Source organism: Lytechinus pictus, chromosome 14, assembly GCF_037042905.1.
Source record: "Lytechinus pictus isolate F3 Inbred chromosome 14, Lp3.0, whole genome shotgun sequence".
Lineage (NCBI taxonomy): Eukaryota > Metazoa > Echinodermata > Echinoidea > Temnopleuroida > Toxopneustidae > Lytechinus > Lytechinus pictus.
The window spans coordinates 13,519,348-13,541,573 of NC_087258.1; the positions used below are offsets into that span (position 1 = coordinate 13,519,348).

A 22,226-nucleotide genomic window follows, 5' to 3' on the forward strand; every position below is an offset into this window, starting at 1 on the left:
AAAGAAACGAATAGATTAAGATATCATTTCAGTTCCACAACAAAATTTTAATCACAACCATGAATGTTCACATCAATCAACACAAGACCTTTATAAATTCAACACAAAGGATAAAATGATTTTTCTGTTTTTTTTTTTTTTAGTTCTTAAGAAAATTTGTAATGCTCCCTAAATTTAAAATGGCTTTTTTTAATAGCAGTTGCTGAAGTGAAGTAAAAATGGACGAAAATATGTGTCGAATGTACAAAAAGGTTGATCATATGATATGAATTGCCCTAAAGCTATCTATCATAAAGTAGAACATTAGTTAATCAATGCTCCTTGCCAAAAAGGGATGGCTCATCATCTTTTAGTTTAATTTAAGAATAAATCTAATAGTGAGGTTTGATTTACAAGAAATAATCATAATGTATGATTTTTTTTTATAACACTGTGATCACTAAAGCATGATTTGTTCACCTTTGGTAGTTCTGCATGCAAATATATGTTGGACAATGTATACTATTGCTACAAATCTCACAGTAGCCACTTAATTACCATTCAAGTCTCAGAGCACCAACATGAACAACTTTCATCAGCCAATGACAAAGAGAGACAACTTTGGCATAAACTAAGTGTCTAAATTAAAAGATACCTGATCATATTTATACTGTCATTGTTTTGCAACATGTGTCTACATAATTGTATAAATTGGGAAACATGTGATCTTAACTTCTTTCTTCTTCATCAAAGCATAAACTTTTACTTAAGAAAATGAAGTGAACCCTTGATCTAGAAAGTCTATTGAAAATTAAAATTGAGGAAATTTCCTTTCATCATAAATTCACAATATTGTGTAAACCAGTTACCGGGCAGTATCACAAACACTTGGCTTTTCTCTTCATCATTAGAGCAAAAGTTTGGAAAGCATATTAGATGAACCCTAAATCAAGAAAGTCTCTTTTGAAAAAAATTGAATTGGAGTTAAATTCCTTTCGTCATGGATCACAATATTGTGTAAAACAATATCACAAAACTTTTGTCATGTTTGGATCCAAAAATTAATTGTAAGTCTGGCAATTGATAGCAACATCTACTAGACTGCTTGTCTGCTTTTTGCAAAAAGCAGTAAAATCAATTTGCATTTGTTACAACAGGGCCCATCTTACAAAGAGTTGCGATTGATCTGATCAATCTAAACTATATGGAAATCCATCAATGTCGTCATTTTTTCTACAAAAAATTTGCATGATGTCCTTTGTAAACAGAGAGAGTAACACTGAATTTTTAAGAAAACAATGAATGTATGATTATACATCACATCTAGAAAATATTTGAACAAACATGCATTTTAGATGTTGACGTTGCTGGCTTTCCATAGTTGAGAATGATCGTATCAATCGTAACTCTTTGTAAGACAAGGCCCTGGTATATCACTTGTAACTTTGCCTTCTTGCAACACCCCCTTCGTTTTTTCTCAATCATTAGAGCACAGGTTTGTAGTGCAAATAAAGTGAACAGATCAACTCAATCAAGGAAGTCTCTTTTGAAAAATAAAATTGGAGTTTAACTTCTTTTACCATGGATCACAATGTTGGGTAAATCGATATCGCAAACACATTTGCTGTTTCCACATTTTCTTCCAGCCAGCCTCATCATTTCCACTACAGTTTCAAAATGGAGCAAGTGACACAACTTTTGTTTCCTGCAAAAGTCATGACTGCAGTATGTCTTGCCTATTCTTTCTCTCCATTGATAAAGAGTGTAAATGAAATTTTGCAAAAAAAGATGGCACAAGTAAAATATTAAATTCCAATTCTAATAGATATGTCACTTGAAAGCTCGTGTCAATGAAGGGTAGGTGTACTACAGACAGTGTATCATTAAATAGTCTTCTGCATGATATTTTGGTTTTCTTAACAAGTGGCAAAGTGAGCAAAAAAAAGTTGACTGGGCAGAACATAAAGTACAAGGGAAATTTACTGAAGTCATAAGTGAGTTAGAAAAAAATCTCTTTTCAAACCACGAAAATGTCTTTTATGACAGGCTTAATCATAATTATCGAGAAAATGATTTCATATTTTACCCTATTCTCTTTCTTTTTCTTCTTTGCTTATTCTTTTTTTTCTCAATCATGGAACTATTCTAAGCCCACCCCCCCCCCACTGTACGCCAGTATTCCCAACTTTGTATTGGTTTTATTCATGAGAGAACTGAATCATTAGCAAGGATTGACGCTATCAAAATGTGTTTTTTACTGTTTTTGTTTGGGGGTGTTGTTATCTTTGCTATAAACATAATAAACATAACAAGGTTTATATAAACTAAACTCTGTTTTTTATTAAACTCATATACTTCAGAAATGAATCGGAAGTGCATCTCAACCTATTTCTTTATAATTAAGGAATGTTTTTCATTTCATTACCACTTTGGAAAGCAACATGAAATATATATAAATTCTGAAAAAATGAGAACATATATGATTGACCTTTGACCTCATCATAAAAGGGGATATTTTCTAGAGACATTGAAATTTGCTTCAGCCATGGAGAGCCCCGCCCTTTCTAGCCGTTGGAGGTCTACCCTCAGTGCATGCGAACGGTTGAGAAGCTCGTGCGTGTGGCGAGATGGGCCAAGAGGGCGCCCTGCTGTCGTGTCTTGGTACCCATCCAGTGATGGGTCAAACTAAAAGGATACAGAATGAGAATATAAGTAATATGGGTAAACGATGAGTGCATCTTAGTTCAACAATAGGAGTACAGGGGGGCGTTTCATGAAAGGACTTGTCGGACGTTTTATCCGACAAGTCCCATTTTATCCGACAGTTACCATAGTAACAGTACCTCTCAGCCAATCAACATCAGAGAAAGATGTCAGATCTGACAACTTGTCGGATGAAAATGTTGATGAAACACTCCCCTGGACTCCGTCTTATCTGGGTGCTATATAACTTTTTAGAAGCACTTGCCCGGTCAGGCAAGTAAATTTTTAAATAGTTGGAATATACTTGCCCAAAAATCTATTTCACTTGCCCGAAAAAATCCTTGAAAAATAGTTTTACCTCTTCAAAGGAAAGTTTTGCGGTCATTTAAACCATTGACCTTTTCTCTCTTTTTACATGATCTGATCTACCTTGTTATTGCATTTCTTTTTCCAAAGTGATTTTATCTTGCCTGCCATGACCAAAATTAAGGTCAATATCATATCATATCGACCCAAATTTTGGTCATTCTAAAGTGAGAATCTTGCTTGCCCAATTCGGGCAAGTGTTTTTTATTTTTACTTCAAAACACTTGCCCAATTCTAACTTTTACTTGCCCCGGGCAATCGGGGAAGTGCTTATGTAGCACCCTGGTCTTTTAAGGTCTTGCAATATTCATAGATTTTTTTTCTCTCATAAAAAATAAGCTGGTCCATTTTGTTCCTTTTATTCTGCTAAAAATGTTGACCACTGGATTCATTTTACCTCAGTGAGTAGTGGTAACATCAATATTTTTGTGCCTTCTGTATTTACATAACACTGAAGGAGCCAACCTTCTTCACAAAACTACCAAAACTAATAATAGCAGATTACAGCCATGGCTGTCAAGAATTTGACAAACATCTTTTCTTGCCAATCGTCATACTACAACATTGGGGCATACAAAAAAACTTCTGAGAAAAAAAAAACCCACACAAAAAAAAGGAGCTCTATGACTTTCAGAGCGACTCTCCAGCATGCCCAATTCCTTTTGTCTATGATGGATCTTTAGTATTCGTGATGACAAGACATTTGCACTGGGATTCTTGTATGAATGAGTAAGGTTGGACTTTTGAAAAGGTGCCTTAACAAAACAAGACATAAAATTAGTCTCATGTAGAGATTTGTTCAAATCAATTGATTGTAAAGTTTAGTCACTCAAGGCTCTGGGGCCCGTTTCATAAAAGACGTGCAACTGTTGTAACTTTGCCATTATGGCAACTACCATGGTAACCTTGATTCTGATTGGCTGCTGAGCCCTGTTACCATTGCAGTTGCCATTATGGCAAAGTTACAAAAGTTGCAAGTCCTTTATCAAACGGGCCCCTGATGTAACAGAGGGGTATTCAGTTGAGGCAGGAAGTTTACATATACCCAAAAATTCAAAGAAGAGTTGACATTTGCAAAACATCATGAAATTGACTGTATCTTATCAAATATTTGTGTTATCATGACGAATTTGATATCAAACAAATGAGTGCGTCATGCCCCTTTATCACATCGCTTTGCCATCAGGAGCTGAAAATCATTGAGGTGTCATTTTCCCCAAAAAATCTTCATATTTTAGATAAATTAAAAATAAAAAACTTGACAAAAACATTTCAAATTTGTGCAAGTTACTTCTCAACATTAACATTTCAGATTACACTTTTTAGTTCAGTGGTGACATATCATGACAGATATAACATGAATCATAGATTTGACATTTATATATTTCTGTGAAAATATAAAAAAATAGCATACATTTAGCATGAATATTACTCCTTTTTTTTTCAAAGAAAATTCCACCTGAAATATAATCTCAAAGTCATCCCTATCATTTTTTTGTGGTATTTTGGGTGTCCCATTTACACAAAGAATTTTGAGCTATTGAGGTCATTGAAATGGTCATGAAACTAGTTACATTTCAGTTGGCTACCAAAGACTGAAAAGAAGGCTATGTTTGTTTTCAATGCCTACCGGATGGAACATAACACTGCTTTTATAATGGTTTCGAACTCAGGATGGCCTAAAGCTCAAAGTTCCAATGTAAATGGGACACCAAAATTGTCACAACTTGGCACTCCATTTTATGTAATTAACCTGGTACAAATTTAAGTACTTACAAGAGTGTTTGCAGCCACCATAGTTTTATCCAGGGATGCTTTCAGATCAATAGTAGATGCAGGAGGCATCATGGACGGACGGGAGTTCTGCCAACCAGCTAAACAGTGCTGCAACACCAGAGATAAGGTTAATTAATATGATGGTACAGAATGAGACAGAACAGAAACTTAATTAATATGGTAGAGGTGAGCCAAGTAAAGATAAATACCAGTTGTGGTAACAATCTCAAAATGAGTTCAAACAGAATCCAATAAAATTGCGCCAAATGAAGAAAATGTGTAATTGCTGAGAGATGAGCAAAATAAGCACAGAATTCCATCAAATGTCAGGTATTTTTCTAAGCAATATTAATACACTGTCCCACCCACATATGCCCTTTCTGTGATAGTGATCATCAGAATTATCAGATTTTTAAGCTAAGATTTCATGATTTCACAAAGATAAGTTTACGTTAATATACCAGATGTAATCAATGATAATATTGTGACCATTTACCTTTATTAAAAAGACTTTGTAATGAAATAATCGTTTGCTGCAACTACTTTCTTTTACCTTTAAATGAACAATTAGATCAAATAGAGTTACACGAAATGACGTAAAAGGCGTAAAACAAAAGGTTCTATTCTCTTTTTTCATCGCATTATGTGTCTCGTAAGACACACAGCAGTGATATCTGTCTAACCTTATATTTTCTGTTAATAATAATAATAATATGGAACATTCATATAGCGTTTAATATAAATGTTTCTACCCCGGCTTTAGCACGGCTACCCTGATCGGGAGCTCGAGTATTCAAGGAATTCCTTCCTACCAGATACCCATTTACTACCCCTGAGTGGAGAGTGGCAAATACAGATAAATGCCTTGCTAAATGACGCGAGTGCTGTGGTGGGATTTGAACCCCGGACCTTGTGGTTCAAAGTCCGGAGACTTATCCACTGAGCCAAAACACCTCTTTAAATCATTACATACATGTATTCAATCTAACTTTAAGACAATCAGATTCAGATTGTTCTAAGAAACTAGTGTTCTTCAATCCATTTCAAAAGTATTTAAATCTTTACATTCATCAAATTCTGATTATCTAGTGCCTCTCAAAGTTTTGAACACTTTAATTGCAAGAAAGATAATTTGCTCACACGTGTACCTCAATGTGGTATCAACATCAACAAAAAGTGTATGGTAATGTTGTTTCCTTTAAAATTATCTAAACAACATTCTTTTTCATGAGTACTTTTAATATAAATGAACCTTGGTCCATCCATAGAGTGATTTTGAATTAATTAGTTACTATACATCAACATGTGGAGCGTTGTGGCCCAGTGGATTAGACTTTGAAACAGAGGGTCATAAGGTTCGAATCCCAGCCGTGGCGTAATTTCTTTCGGCAAGAAATTTATCCACATTGTGCCGCACTCGACCTAGGAAGAAATTCCTAAAATGCTCGAGTGCCCGATCAAGGTAGCCGTGCTAAAGCCGGGGTAATAATGATAGCAGGGCCCGCTGGGAGGACAGTTTTCGGAACTGAAGTGGCTACCCTGGGTAAATATGCCGATATTATCATTGTTATTATAAGTACTATCATGATTCATCACCCATAAGGAAAAACAAGGTAATATCCATTCCTGAGGGACAATATATAATAATTTTTCTTTTTTCACTCAACTTACTTGAGACAAGCCCATAGAGTCAGTAGGATCAAAGCTCTGCCTTCGATGAGGACGAACATGGTACGGCGATTGAAGAGTGGATCTTGGAATACTGACCCTGAAAATACATCAATATCAATATTCAGAGTCAGAGAACATAAAGTAATTTGAAATACAGTCAACCTTGTAAACCGTATATGTCACCTTAATTATGTTAATCCAGGGAAGGAAATATAATAATAATTTTCTTTTTTTAGGGCCTATCTTTTTCTCAACATTGGGGCAATTGCAGAATTTGGGGGACTATTTCTTTTATTTCAAGGGCTTCATTTTAGGGGCAACAAGCAATTATGCAGTAAATGCAAATATAATCATTCTGCCATAGTTAGAATATTGACTTTCTAATCCAGTCTTGAATACTGTTTGTGACAGATCTTGGGGCGACTCTAAAAAGAATGGTCGCCCCAAAGCATGTATTTAGGGGGATTTTTAGGGGCTATTTGAGCTGTCAAGAGGGTGAAATCGCCCATTGCCCTCATGTACTTCCTACACTGTGTAATGTCACTGTGTTAATCAATTATCGAAAGCCTATTTTATAGAACAGACTATGCAAAACATGTGTCACCTATTTTACGACAGGTCTGATTTCTACCCAACGAGATTTGACTTGGACACAGAGCTTTACATTTACAAAATCAAATGATCAAAACGACAAACTGATAGGCCCCTATTCTGAACTTGGGTTTAAATCAAATCCTGGTTTAAAGTTGTGGTTTAACTATGGAGAGCCAATTGGGGCACAAATCCCTAACAGTACACATCCAATTTATCAACTCATATGACTCCCAAATTGACTGGGAATGATAACTGAAGTATTTTTCATCATTATGAAACCAAAAGGAAACAAAATAGTACACATAAGAAATATACAATATAAACAGAATGTTGGCATTTTTGGCTCCCCATAATTTTAGCACAGACTTTGACCATGGTCTAAGTTAAACCTGACTTCAAAATACGGGCCATAGTAATATATCCTCAATTGGTCTCCCTCCCCACCCCACCTGATTCTGAATTTGAGTTAGATGAATTTAAGGCACTATATCTCACTTTCGTTTGTCTCTAGACTAGTTAGCACACAACTATTTCATCTAATTCAACTAGGCCTCAGTTTGTTCAATTCAGTCTAAAACTCTTGCAGTGGCAGATCCGCAGGCTGGGGTCGCCCCCCCTCCCCATTTGAGGGGGGGGGGAAAGAAGAAATGAAAAAAATACAATAAAAAAGTGTGTGGAGGCAATACAATTCTATCTCTCTCTTTTCAAATAAACAAAAGTTTTGCTGATACCGAAGGCAATATATTTCAGCAGCAAAAGGCTTACCTAATATAAGAAGGTGAAGATAGGGATTTCTTTTCGCTGCTCCTTCTATGCTCACAGATAGCACACAGGCTCTCTCCGGCATTGTTTTCATGCAGCGGCACAGCATACAGCCTATCATTGAGCACATAGTTGTGAATACCTACAAGTAGAAAATGCAAGGTCACATTTATGATTTTAATAATACTAATAAAGCATTTTCAAAGCATCGATTTATCTAGTCACATATTCAACGGTGCCATATATATATACCCAGGCTTTACATTCACCTAAACATGCTTTGTGCATTCAAGGAATCGATACAGGTAATGCCAGTTGTTCTTTCACCCCAGCAGAGTTGGGTGCAACATGATGAGGATCAATTTCTTGTTGGTGGAGATGCCATTGTTGGGATTCAAACCCATGACCCTCTGTTGCAAAGGTAAGAGTCTGAACCACCAGACCACAAAGTGCCATATTTTGAAAAATAATAATAATGAATGGATTCTTGGATTAAATTTCAAGAAATTTCAATATTCTAGACAAAACTCAAAGGGGAAAACACTAATAGAAAAATATACAACATTGTTGAGACTTATCATAATTTTCATTTTTCTTTTTACCTTTTTTTCCAACAAAAAAGGAAAATATTCAAGTCTACTACAAAAAATCTTAGCAGTCTTTTTAGTTGGTGGTTATTCAATGTGATTCAGTGGTCAACCACACACAGTTATCTATACCCATTATCAAACAATGACCTACACCTTACACACTCACATTTATGTTCTTTGGGCTCAGGATACGGTTCATGAACATCTTCATTACCCCGGGATATGTTCATTATTCCATCAGCTGCACTGTTGGAATAAAAAAAATAAGATTGAATGAAATTCAAATGAAGTACAATTCTTGTATATAAATATATATATGTATACAGGGTATATTATTCATCATAACACTGCTAATGTGCTTTACAGATATGTACCCAGGCATAGATAGGATTCTGGCATGCCTGAATACATAGAATGCATTTTCTCTATTCCTGGCTTAAGGGGGGGGGGGGGTATAGCAGCATCCAATTATTAGGGCTTACTTGGAAAGCCTTGAAACCCCTATTTGCAAAGCAGAGACATCATCTTTCTCTCTTTAACAGGTAGAGAGGGAAAAATTGTTTCCCCTCTCAGTCTATAATACAGAGCATTCATGATCTCTGCTTTGAAAGGAATTAAATAATACAAATTCAGTACAGCAGCATTTTTAACACCCTAACCTCCTCGCCTTTACTTGAAATCATCCATTGCATGAGTAAACATCATATTCGCTAGATTCTGGGCCCCCACGACATAAAGCTTAGTAATTGATCACAAGGCTGATTTTTACAATTGAACATACACAACAATCAATGTAATCTATCATAGAAATCGTCCCAGGATTAATCGCTAATGTTTATGTCTCAGGGCCCTTGACTTACTCATCCATGACGGTTGCATGCACACACTCGTCCCTGTTCATCTGACGGAACTCTTTGATCCCTTCCAGGTAGGCTTCGGACTTCTCTCCAAGGGCAGGGTTGTTATCCATCATACCAGCGATCCAATCATAGCCCAGCAAGGGTTGAGTCGTGTTGCCATAGCTACGGTCATGGAGACTACCCTGAAGGGACACGGCCTGTGATAAGCTATCATCGCGGAGGGAACGAGGAAGGGGTCTGATGGGGGAGCTCTGGTGGCCTCTGTTCAGTCTATTGAGAAAGCTAACTCTCATAGGTGTCTAAACAATTTTTTTAAAAGCGAAAGCAGGAGGGGTTATATGAGTATGCATTGGATTTCTTTTTTATAAGTTATAAAAAAAAAATTATATCTATGAAAAGAATGCAAACAAAGCTTGTTCAGCAAAACAGGTCAAGTTACATTCAGTCATATTAAATCAAGTGACTGATGATTACTTAGTTTGGAAGGTCTGGGCATATATATGTTTACCGACATATTAAAGTAGACGATGTATCCATGTGAGAATTTTGAAGACAATGTAGGGAAAAAAAAAACAATATAGAACCAGGGAGCCTGATAGAGCAGTATTTATAAAAAATAATAACTTTTGAAAAGTACTTAAGAGGCTTCTAGATATAACCCTTTAGCATAATTTTACCTTCTTTGGACGACACCCTGGTGTCAGAAGAATAGACCTTGGGTTTGGAGTGACCTCCCTTGACCTAGCAGCAGTCAATCGATCATTTCCTTGAGATAAAAGTTGCTCAACGTAACTTCCTTCACCAGCATTCTCCTCATAGTCATCATCACATCCCCGATGTCCTCTCTCATCAATACTACCATTTGTTGTTTGAGCTGGTCTATGAGGACTCCTGCATCTTGAATCCCCCCTGTGTCGATTGGATTGCTTTCTAGAGGAATAATAAGAACTTGGACCCTCTCTGTTTGTGCGAGAGCGAGGGAGCGGTCTCTCCATGCTCCGCTGGCGTTTCGATTCAGACCCATGATGCATCAGGTTGGACCCTCTTCCGATATGACGCGGCGTATCCATGTCAGATTTGCGTTTGCCGGGTGTGTGCTCATCCGACCTCCCCCTTTCATGGAAAGTGCTGCCTCTCGGGTGGAAAGGTGACCTTCTCGTTGACCTTGTAGGTGATCTTGTAGGTGATCTTGTAGGGTGTCTTATCGGAGTGCTGGTGAAATGGGAGTTCCCAGGAGGAACATGTCTCTGAGAGCTAACGTGGGATAATGAAACAGACACGTGCATCACATAAAAATTGTGTTCAGTTGGATCATGCTTTACATCAAATTTCGAAATAATATGAAATAAAATATTCATGTGATAACATCAAGAAGCTGGGTAATAAATTAATAAACATGGCAAGAAAGATTCTGCTTTTACAAAGTCGGTTTCCCTATAAATCATATTTATAAAGTGTATTTTACTCAACATACATATAGTTACTGTAACTTACGGTAAGATATGAAATTTTGGGCACACTCAAGCATGACACATCTATGCGACCTAATGCAAAACTTCCAAAAGTCTGTGGGGGGATGGTCTCTAGAAAAAACCTTGTTTTGGTTTCACTTTCCAAAGTTTTGACAGTATGGATAAGAAGTGTTACTTCAGATATTTACAACATTACTCCCTCAATTTGATTTTTGAAGACCAAATTGAAGACCAAATTGTTCATTACAGAGAACCTTGCCTCCATGACTTTTTATTGATTTGTGGGGGATGGTTACAATTTGATAAAGGAGTGTTCAAGCGAGTTCCTATAGCATGAATACCTACTTGATACGTTCATTCTCCTCCTCTAACTCTCTTTGAGTTGGAAGCTTGCCTTTGAGGTAGGAATTAAGGACATGTTGTCTATCAATCAGCTCTCGATGTAGACTGTTGTACTGCTTCCGCAACTGGGTCAGGTCATCCATCTTGAAATGAAAGCTCCATCCAAAGCAAAACGTATTAAGCCTCTGACATGAGATGAATAAGAAATTAAATATGTATACAGCACTGCATTCTGACAAACAAAAACAAACAATTAATGGCTACACATACATGCATGAGCTGTGCAACAAGTCAGCATTGATACTCATTCAATATCACATTTTAGTACCCTCAGGGAAATGATGATGATGATGAAGATTAAGATGATGATGACGATGATGACAGAGACGAAGACTATGACAAAGATTATGATGTTGATGATGAAGATGAAGAAAATGATGATTAGGATGATGATAATAAAGACACATGATGATGAGGATGAGGATAATGGTGATGATGATGATGAAGATGATGGTGATAAAGATGATAATGAAGACACACGATGAAAATGATGAAGATGATGAAGATGAAGAAAATGATGAAAATGATGAGGATGATGATGATAAAGGTGATAATGAAGACACATGATAATAAGGATGATGATGGTGATGATGATGAAGATGAACACAATGATGATGATGGTGATGAGGCTTTTCTGAAAAAAAATCATGTGAATCACCAGAACTTTAAAAGGCTGCATAAGGAAATGCAAACTTTGTAGACCTAGACCTAATTAAAGAGAGCAGAGATGGAGACAACAAAGTTCCGTCAATTTTTTTTTGTAAGCTTGTGATTTTTTTTAGTAGACTAGATGTAGGTCTAGATCTAATCTCTTTTTCTTATTTCTGTCACTTTAGATCTAAGTTAGATCTAACTTAGTCTTCACAGCAGTTCATATCACATGATTCACATCACATCTCATCAGGTACGGAAATGAAGGACTTCTTCTCCTGCTCCTGTAGATTTTCCATTCTCCACTTCACTATTTGACAATTTATCTACACAGTTTTATGTGCATATTGAGAAAGTTGTTGAGTCTAGACTAGTCTAAATTTATTATAGTTTTTAAAAATAACGTTAGACTAGACAATATTTTTTCCAAAAACATATTAGTTACACTTTACAATTAGTAAATACAATGACATGTCAATTGTAATTTTGTAATGGTTCAAGGCAAGCTTTAGTTTGATTGAAGTGCCAGCTCATCGATTTGGCGAGATATTTCAATTTTCACCTTGCCAAGTCGACATGGCCATAGGGCATAACAATAATGTTAGGCGGCTTAGGCCTGAAACTGTGTGATTGTAAACTGCCTATTCAACTCGCTATAATCCGTCAATAATCTCGTTGCACAGGGCATCCGTGCGAAGTCTTCTCTCAAGTTCTGGATTGATCACATCCCACCCTCCACCAATCTCCTTTATCCAAAGACACACATTCCCCTGTCATCCGATATGCGCTCATTGTCAGAGCCAAATTGCTTTCATCCACGTATCTAACTCAATGTTGCCTCTACACATTAGGAAAGTCCTCCACCCGTACTTGCCCCTAGGCCCCTTTGTGACTCATATGACAAGACAGTAGAACACTTTGTCGGATCTTGCTCTTCTCTTGGTCACCTCCGCCAAGACTTCATACGCAGAGTCGAGGAGTGTCTCACTGACCACCCAGATTACATGGACTTGTATACAGTTGATGATCCACACCAATTTTCCTGTGCTACCTTATTAACCCATCAACCTGGTCTCCTTTCCGAAGTGAATAATAGTCTGCTCCTCAAATCTCTCTATTTTCTACATAAAATTCATGACCACCGCTCCAACTTGATGCTGAATCTCTAACTTTCCGGACTGGGAATTGTTCTATTTGTTTCTGGGAATCTCCATAACAGCGGAGGGATCACCTAAATTAGTATGAGAGAGAGAGAGCTAGCTAGCCTAGCGCCTAGCCTGACCCACTCACACGTATTGCGAGGTTCCCCGTTTTGCTGCATTTCAGGCCAAAACGGAATAATAATCTTTATTTTGGTACAGTTCTTTTTATATATTTTTGTAACAGGTCAGGAAATATGTACAAAAGAGAGAGATATTTTCTACACGTGTATGTAAAACTGATCTGTTGAGAAGGTCCCTGAATGCATTGAAGCATTTGTATTGTCCCTGAAAGCATTGGACATGTATATGAAATTGAACCAGTCAATGGTTTTGAGAAAACCAAAGTAGTGAACAGAGCTGACTTATTGATAATTCCAGAATCAATCCCAGAATCAATTGAATTGGTCCCTCATTCCAAGCCTGGGACTCTTCCTACTTCAATGTCCAAGTAAGATAAACCGGATGATATCCCTAATGTGCAATGGAATGTAGGCGACATCGCCCAGGCTCTCAACCGCTCACAAGCCCCACCCTCATTTCCAGAAAATGATCAGCCTGTAGAGGAGCCTGTTTTGGAAGATGGAAATGAGCAGTCACAGACCAAACCGTATGAGGCATTTCTGACTCCCATTCATGACTCGTTATTAGATGAAGAAACCGTCAATGAGGAGGAATCCCCCTTATCAGTGAGAATGAAGTGCCACAACCGGAACAAGAGAAGCCGATGTCTCCCTGTCTTCGAAGGTCAACTCGCTCCACTGCGGGTAGAAATAATAACCCATATAATCTTCCGAGATCTGTTTTGAGCGAAGGGAATAACCTTTCATCAAACATTTCAAATCTATTCAATGTATTAATCTGGTAACTATCATAATGGATATTGGAATTTATATAAATAAAATAATTCATACTTTGTAATTATTAGGTGTTTGATTTTGTTGCTGGGACAGCAACCATTTAGCAGGGGAGAAATGTAACAGGTCAGAAAATATGTACAAAAGAGAGAGAGATATTTTCTATGTGTATGTAAAACTGATCTGTTGAGAAGGTCCCTGAATGCATTGAAGCATTTGTATTGTCCCTGAAAGCATTGTATTGAAGTAATCCCTTTTAATCAGAAATACTTCTGAGGAGATCCCTTCAGGGAAGTTCTCCTTGACCTTGGGTCAGTGAGGGTGATCTTGGGATAGCTTTCTTGATAGCTTGCTTGACACATGACCAAATGAGAGGGAAATAGACTGGCCACCCTCTTGCTTTGGGAGGTCAAGATTTTAGTTCTATTTTTGATGATCTATTAAATTGAAGGTCAAGGTGGTTTGAATTTGATTGGTCTTCAGACTATCAAAAGCTGTGTATGGGTGGTCGAACCCTTGACTCGTCGATGATGCTATGTATGTGACTTTCAAATTCAATCTGCATGTAGTTTTGTCCTCCTTGAGAGGGGGTTGATCTACCCTCAAAAAGTCAAATTAAATGCCACATAAACTTGTATTTTTTTTTGTATTCATGCCTTTATCATGGTATTGTAATGACTGCGACTGTGTCATGCGTCATTTATACCTGCTGTCACATTTTTATGAAATAAAGACAAAAATCGATGAGCCCCGTCGGGGGGAATTTGCATTGTTAACCCCCTAATGTGACTGCACGATAGCGAGCCGTCTGTGTACGAGGAGAAATTTAAAAAATATTTAAAATGTTAAATTTAAAATAAAAAACTGCTCAAAACAGACGGCTGCCGCGCCGGCTGCCAGCTGTCTATATTACTATTACTAATACTAACCTCGCACCATGGACCGCGTTTGGCCGGCAGTGGATTTCTAACTAGTGGGTCGCGCGTGCTGCGATCCCACTTGTCCACAACACACGACTTAAGTTTATGGCTTGATTTTTCTGTGCGCTGCGTCATGTATTGAACCCTTGAGTGAGCCTGACCAGCACAATAAACAACGTATCGGACTGAGCTAAGCTAAGAAAATGAGAACAAGATTCGCACAACACAACAAAGCTTTAACTAAGAGCAACAATCGAATGATAACTTATTCACGTCCCCCAACATCATCAGAATTTAAACATTTAGGCCTAGATACATTCGAATTATAATATTCTCTTTTTTTTTCAAAGCAAAAGGAGATAAATAACTTACATTCAGCGACTTGGGAACAACTTTTGGTGAATTCTCTTCGTTTGACTTCACCGCGTTTGTTTACGTGAATTGCTTGAAGCACATGGTTCAATTTGATTGGTCGTTGAAAGATATTGGATGATTTGACTTGACAGTAGGGGTAACAAAGACTGGGCAAATGAAATGTCATATATTAAATTTATTGAATGAGAGTAATGTTGTATGTTTGTGTATATGTTTGAAAAATATATATTTTGAAAATTTCAAAATCCATTGCTTTAAATCAAACATACGTTATATTCATGTAAAATTTTATCGAAATTATTGTTTTACATACAGTGTACCGGATTAAATTGGTGTTGTCCTACGTAGGCGTGGTCCGTGTACGTGTATGAGCTAGCTTCTGACGATTTATCTAGTCAAAAGACTCAAATCTTGTTTTTGTCATGTTGGTTGATCGACATAAATTTTAGAAACTTTGGTCCAATGCGACGAGCTAAGGGTTCTCCCGAATGGGATCATCATCAATCTGCTCCATCAAATAAATCAAGTGAAGAAGAAAACATGCATTATGCAAGCGCATCACGAGCGAGAGAGAGGGATCGCAGAAGCCGAAGCTTCGGCAACCGAAGAGGCGTGTTTCGCTGCCTGTCAGGATCCGCAGCGAAGGTTTTGATTATCATTGCACTGGCGTTCGCCATTTACAGTGTTGCCTCAAGCAGTGGGTACTTTGACAACAAAGCAGGTGAGATGGTTCAAAGTCGTCAGGGCGTACAAATGACCGTGGAGGAAAATGAGGAAATATTGTTTGCCCAAGACAGAGGACAAAATGGAGCACACAAAGGCAGATTTCCTGCTGCTGATGATGAAATTGAAAGCAGTGATGATGACAATGATGATGGCTTTTCTGAGACTGAGGCCATTGAAGATGAACAAGAGCAAAATATCTTGAGAGAAACAGATGATGAACAACCTGAAAAGAGTTACGACAATGTTTTCAAGTACCATGTTTTGCAGACATTAACAAATACAGATCGCCTTCCCCATCTCAAAAAGAGATTTGAAGTGTGTTTGAAATCAATTCTTGAGAAGACTTCAGTTGATCTTCTCTTCTTTTTTGTGGTTGATGGACCAAGTAAAACCTATCTGGAAACAGCACTTCAAGATATCACAAATCTACAGATTTCAAAATCTAAATTTCAGGTGATTAGTCATGTTAAGGGCAGGGGTAAACCAAAACAAAAAGCTTCAGTGTCTGTACATAACTCGGTTTCGCTGAACTACATTGGCTGCAAGTGTGTCTTGGGATGGTAGTAAACATTTTTAAATTGTAAAAATGAATCCCAAGAAAGGATAGTGAAATTATAACCCTAAGTTCCTAACCTTCCCCCATTCAACCGTTCAAGTACTGAAATAGTAGTGGGCAAAGGGGACAGAGGAAGAACGAAGACAAGAAAAAAGAGGCCTTGGTTGTGTACATGTACTTGTGTAATTACATAATACCAAAATTTGAAGGCTTCATTTACCTTATTGCCCCCTCCCAACAGCCCACCCCCTTCGGATGTGTGTCTAGTTTATACAAATTTTTGTCAGTATTTTCATGTATCACATAAAGGTTGGGGGTTTTATTTTTCACTGTCATTGCAGGAACATTTATGGAAAGCTAACCAAAACAGATATCCACTTTTTCATGAATGGAACTTTGGCCCAGCTGCTGAGGGCTTGAATCATGGCCATGGATACCCTATAGACTGGCGTCAATGCCTCTCTCATTGGCCTTTGTTATATTTTGAGCCCTTATTCTTCATTTACGTGCCGTAATCTTAGAATACAAGAAAAGTGGCCTTGCCCTAAAATATGTTGAATGTTTTGCCATTTTCAGTGAACTCTGAGGAATTTAGAGGCTTAGGCTACTCTTATGATGTGTTGTAATCAATTTCTTGTGTTTGCTTTATATCCTCATTCCAGTTCATCTTCATGGACATTGATGGTCTGGCCAAAGACCTGGCCCCATTAGTTGAGATGATGCAGGAGCAGATCCAAGGCAACCATCCCTACTACAAGGACTCCATCTTCTTCCTCTCCACCATGCTCCACAAGGACCTCCTGCCGGAGTACGTCCATCGGATCATCATGCTAGACACCGACCTCAAGTTCATGAGCGACATCAAGGAACTCTTCGACCACTTTGACCGCTTCCGTGGCGATAACATCATGGGCATCGTCCATGAGCAGCAACCGGTGTACCGTCACATCTTCTCTCTGTACCGGTCGCAGAATCCGGGTACCCGCGTCGGGGGTCCCCCTCCAGATGGCCTCACAGGATTCAACAGCGGGGTCCTTCTCCTGGACATTGACAGGATTCGGAAGAGTGGTCACTTTGAGGAGTACCTTCGTCCAGAAAAGGTGGTGGAGCTTCGGGACAAGTTCCATTTTAAAGGTCACCTAGGTGATCAAGATTTCTACACATTAATCTCCATGGAAAAGGAAGATCTGTTTTACAATCTTCCTTGCTCTTGGAATAAACAGCTTTGCTCATGGTGGAAAGATAAGGGCTATGCAAATATCTGGGACCAGTACTATCTGTGCAAGGAAAAAATAAATATTTACCATGGTAACTGCAATACTCCAATACCTTTCTGAAACCAGACCAAATTTTCATTAGGGGCAACAAGCCCCTATAAGCCCTTTAGGGAAGTTCACCTTGTCAAAAATTTGGATCTCGGCAACAAAAAGTGTCGACCCATAGAGTAGAAAGGGTTAACATTTACGATGTACCTCTTCAAAAATTTGATAAGCATTGGGAGTTTTCACGTCATGATAAACAATAAAAGAAAACTTATTTTTTTCTTTGATTATTAAGTTTTGTTTGGCCCTAATTTTACGTTGTAGAAATTTGTATTCATTTGGATGAAAAAATAAAAAGATTTATAAACCAATGCATAATTTAATGCCATACTCCTTTTTATCCCCCTTGGGCAAAACTGATAAACTGAAATAATCCTATACCATTTACATTTATGTAAAGTAGACTGTCAGTGTACATTTCATGCATTTTTGAAATCTTGTATTGTGCAAGAAACAAACTTTTAATATCACATTTCATTATAAGCAATAATTCTCAAATTCCAATGAATTGTATATTCTATACGTTCTTCCTTGCTATTGTAAAACATACTCTGAGTAGACAATTTTAGTTTTGTTTTCGTTGTCGGCTGTTTTTTCTACGAGGGATATCAAGCTTGGTGTTAGGTCGAGTTTTAGGTCAGCATGACACAAAACATAATAGGTGTTCACTCGATGATGAGCTGTCAATAGTGTGATTTGACTCCTTTTTTTAACTAAGAAGAGGAGTTGGAGCTTAATGTGAGATGTCAGCGTGCTTATGTTTTCTGTTGTTTTAGAAAACAGTTGCCTTTATTCTTCCAACATCAGCTGGCCTTTTTAAAAATGAATTTTGTACTTATTTTTTCTTTGAGCAAGCAGATCCACTTTTTATTCTTCTTACTCTTTGAGTTACACATAATGTACTTACGTGGGCTGGAAATAATTTGTATATTTGGTAACATTGTAATATCTTATTTTAGAAATACATGTATGTATATTTGGTGGTGGAACAAGTTCGAAATCAGAAGTACCAGTGAATATTTCATTTTATATAGTAGGCCTACATAATTCACTGCCTAAAGTGTAAAATGTTTTTATGAAGACTTGTGAAGAATCATATACATCAGATACACATTTTATGAAAAAATGTAATTCTGCGTTGTGAACTTCTTTTTAAAGGAGAATGAAAGCCTTGAAACCAGCTGAATCCATATAAAAGAGAAAAATCAAAGAAACATATTGTTGAAAGTTTGAGGAAGATTGAATGAATAATAAGAAAGTTATGAGCATTTGAATATTGAGATCACTAATGCCATGTAGATCCTCCCATTGGCAATGCGACCAAGATCTGTGATGTCACACACGTACAACTCCCTCATTACTTTAGTACTTATTTTACTTATATTCTCACTTTTATAGAGTCTATCACAAGGTGAGGTGTTCTCTTTATGAGAGGACAAGTACAGAGGTTTCACAACATTATATAATTGATGAATCGTTTGTCATATGATTAGAATGAGCAAAAAGAGATGTTTTGGGGTATATTTTCAGTGTCCAAAACTGGACAACTCTCCCCTTTTGGACACTGAAAATGTACCCCAAAACATCTCTTTTTGCTCATTCTAATCATATGACAAACGATTCATCATTGATATAATGTTGTGAAACCTCTGTACTTGTCCTCTCATAAAGAGAACACCTCACCTTGTGATAGACTCTATAAAAGTGAGAATATAAGTGAAATAAGTACTAAAGTAATGAGGGAGTTGTACGTGTGTGACATCACAGATCTTGGTTGCATTGCCAATGGGAGGATCTACATGGCATTAGTGATCTCAATTTTCAAATGCTCATAACTTTCTTATTATTCATTCAATCTTCCTCAAACTTTCAACAATATGTTTCTTTGATTTTTCTCTTTGATATGGATTCAGCTGGTTTCAAGGGTTTCATTCTCCTTTAAGTTGACAATCAAAGACTTGTGATTGATTTTCTAACAGTGAAGAACTGTAGATAGGATGGCATGGAAATTGAATTATTTATTCTTATTTGAATAACAGACATTGAATAATGTATGCAGTACAAGATAATCCACTGTTTCAGTATAATTGCCATAGATATTCATTGAATCATTGGTTATGTTTCATAGAGATATACGTACGCAATTTGCCCACAACTGAACACATGACTGGTAACCCTTTGCCTGTTGTAAATGAAATCCATATCTTCTTGTTTAGGGATTGAATTTCCAAAAGCCCTGTTCAAATTAGGACAAATTTTGAACTTTTCTTTCAGATGCTTGGTAACAAATAGAATTTCAATGAATGAAATTGGCTTTTATTTTAACTTATAATAAACTGACGGAAAGAAAATTGGTTGAGAATCTGATTTGGCATCCAAGAACAAGCCCCCGTCTTACAAAGCCAGTAACATCAACATCTAAACTGCATGTTTGTTCAAAATATTTTGTAGGTATGCTGTGTATGCATGCCCTCATCCTTTTCTTGAAAACTTTTCTTGAAAATTCAGTGTGCTTTTCTTTGTTTACATAGGACATTGAGCAAATTTCCTGTAGAATCAATTATGACATTGATGGATTTCCATGCAGTTGAGGTTGATCGATTCCATCTTAAATCTTTGTAAGACAGGGCCAGGTCACCAGTCATGCACAAAGTTACATGTATGCATAACTTAGGAATAGCCTTATGAAATACCACTCATCATGTAATATTGCACAAATCTATGAAGGTATATTTAAAGATATATGCTCAAATCTTTTATAAATCAAATTATTGAACACTGGCTGGGAGTGAGTTTTCTTGGCCATAATGTAAACAACAAATCAAAGCATATATTATATGCAAAGTTCAAATCCAAAGAGATAAGAAAAGTAATAAATTTTAATGTTATGGTCTAACTTATAAATTTGTAATGAAAACTCCAGAATTATGCACAAGCTCTGATCATTTGTGAACATTGTAATGAATAATAATAATTATAGGCATTTATATAGCGCCTGGATCCATCTAGAAATATTCTATTCCAAGGCTAATTAACATGTATCAGGGGTGTGAGAGTTCAGATTTTTAGCTGATTTCAGATTTTTTTTTTTTTGATTTTCAGCTTAATTTCAGCTTATTTTTGGCCTTCTTCTGTACAAAAAGTATGGGAGCTCTTTCTATTTCAGACTTTTTCAACACTCTTCAGCTTTTTTCAGATCTTTTTATTTGTGACCACTCACACCCCTGATGTATTCATTGCCTCTGAAATTTGGCATTTACACTTAGTTAAAGTTTTGGTTTATAAGCTGTTAATATTAATGAAGCTTTCTATGAAATATTGGACAACTGTAATTGTTAGTGAATTTATCTTGGTAATGGATTATCAATGCATCCATGGAATATTATAGTGTACAATCTATTGAACAATATATTGGAATGGATTATATGTACGACAAATATAAAATTATCCCGAGTGTAGGTTTATTTCACTGAGGCTGAAGGCTGAGGTGAAATAGACCTTCATGAGGGATAATTTTATATTTGGAGTTCATATAGTCCAGTGATATTGTATGATAGAACATTCACTATTTATTATAGTACACTGTAAATTGTACACCGCCTTCTTAGCTTGTTGTACGTGAGAAAATGGGAGGCTGAATGTCAAACATTTGTACCACTGCACATGTACCATCCAAAATGTACCGTCCATAATGTACCTTACATGTACATGGGTCTGGAAAAGATGACGACACTATGAAAATTAAGATTCAACGCATTGCATAGTTGCATTTGCTTAGTAAATGCAGACGTGCAGGGCTTACTGGCTAAATGCGCATTGCCATTAATCAATATTCTCCCCATTCATTTAACACGGGTTTTACCCTCCAAAAATCAAAAGTTATATTGTACATATGTACAATATAACTTTTTGAAGGGAGGTCACGTGGTACCAATCTAGCCTATCACAGCTTGTATTTTACTACCACTATTTACTGTAATAATTTAATATATATTTCCATCAGTCATGTTATGTTTGCAAACTTTAAATGAGTTTTATGAATATAGTCATGTGGTCTGCGTATAGTATATGTATGGTAACTGTCCTTGTTTTTCAGTTCAGTTTCAGTTCAGTTATTTAGTAATTCCATATAAAATACACAAATTTACATGCCGAGGAAGGTAATGCTCACATTTCTACATGTACATGGTATATACAAATAATATTTTTGACATTAACATAATAAAGGAATTTAGGGAAAAGCAAAAAAAAAAAAAAGCTTGTCGAGTCTGCTACCCTAGTGGGTTTTTTTTTTAAAGAAAAAAAGTGCCTTGAAATTTGATGAATTCCCTAAATGTACTTAGCCAGCACAGCTATATATATTTTGTATAAAAGATCTATACATATTTTATGCCATTCTTATCATCAAAAAGCAATGTTTTTAACTCGAAAATGGGGTCATCATT

General features: G+C 36.8%; 2 protein-coding genes across 2 annotated transcripts; one reads left to right on the forward strand and one right to left on the reverse strand.

Annotated features, from left to right (window-relative positions):
* Positions 1-15: 15 nt before the first annotated feature.
* Positions 16-15,705, reverse strand: LOC129276596 (uncharacterized). Its single transcript, XM_054912982.2, has 9 exons — positions 15,175-15,705; positions 11,119-11,300; positions 9,979-10,555; positions 9,302-9,600; positions 8,608-8,687; positions 7,855-7,993; positions 6,496-6,592; positions 4,825-4,932; positions 16-2,664 (listed from the first exon to the last, which is right to left on the reverse strand). Exons 2-9 carry the CDS (start codon positions 11,256-11,258, stop codon positions 2,479-2,481), a joined length of 1,626 nt encoding a protein of 541 aa, XP_054768957.2. The 5' UTR covers positions 11,259-11,300; positions 15,175-15,705; the 3' UTR covers positions 16-2,478.
* Positions 15,509-18,619, forward strand: LOC129276595 (xyloside xylosyltransferase 1-like). Its single transcript, XM_054912981.2, has 2 exons — positions 15,509-16,356; positions 17,122-18,619. The coding sequence occupies exons 1-2, from the start codon at positions 15,640-15,642 to the stop codon at positions 17,794-17,796; spliced, it is 1,392 nt and encodes a 463-aa protein (XP_054768956.2). The 5' UTR covers positions 15,509-15,639; the 3' UTR covers positions 17,797-18,619.
* Positions 18,620-22,226: the final 3,607 nt, after the last annotated feature.

Bases quoted from the DNA above. Each gene is read 5' to 3' on its own strand.
- LOC129276595 (XM_054912981.2), top strand. From the start codon at position 15,640: ATGCGACGAGCTAAGGGTTCTCCCGAATGGGATCATCATCAATCTGCT. The intron at 16,357-17,121 runs GTGATTAGTCAT...TCCTCATTCCAG, and splicing joins TTTCAAAATCTAAATTTCAG to TTCATCTTCATGGACATTGA.
- LOC129276596 (XM_054912982.2), bottom strand. From the start codon at position 11,258: ATGGATGACCTGACCCAGTTGCGGAAGCAGTACAACAGTCTACATCGA. The intron at 8,688-9,301 runs GTAAGTCAAGGG...TTATTCCAACAG, and splicing joins CATGCAACCGTCATGGATGA to TGCAGCTGATGGAATAATGA. The intron at 2,665-4,824 runs GTAAGTACTTAA...GTATCCTTTTAG, and splicing joins TGGTGGCTGCAAACACTCTT to TTTGACCCATCACTGGATGG.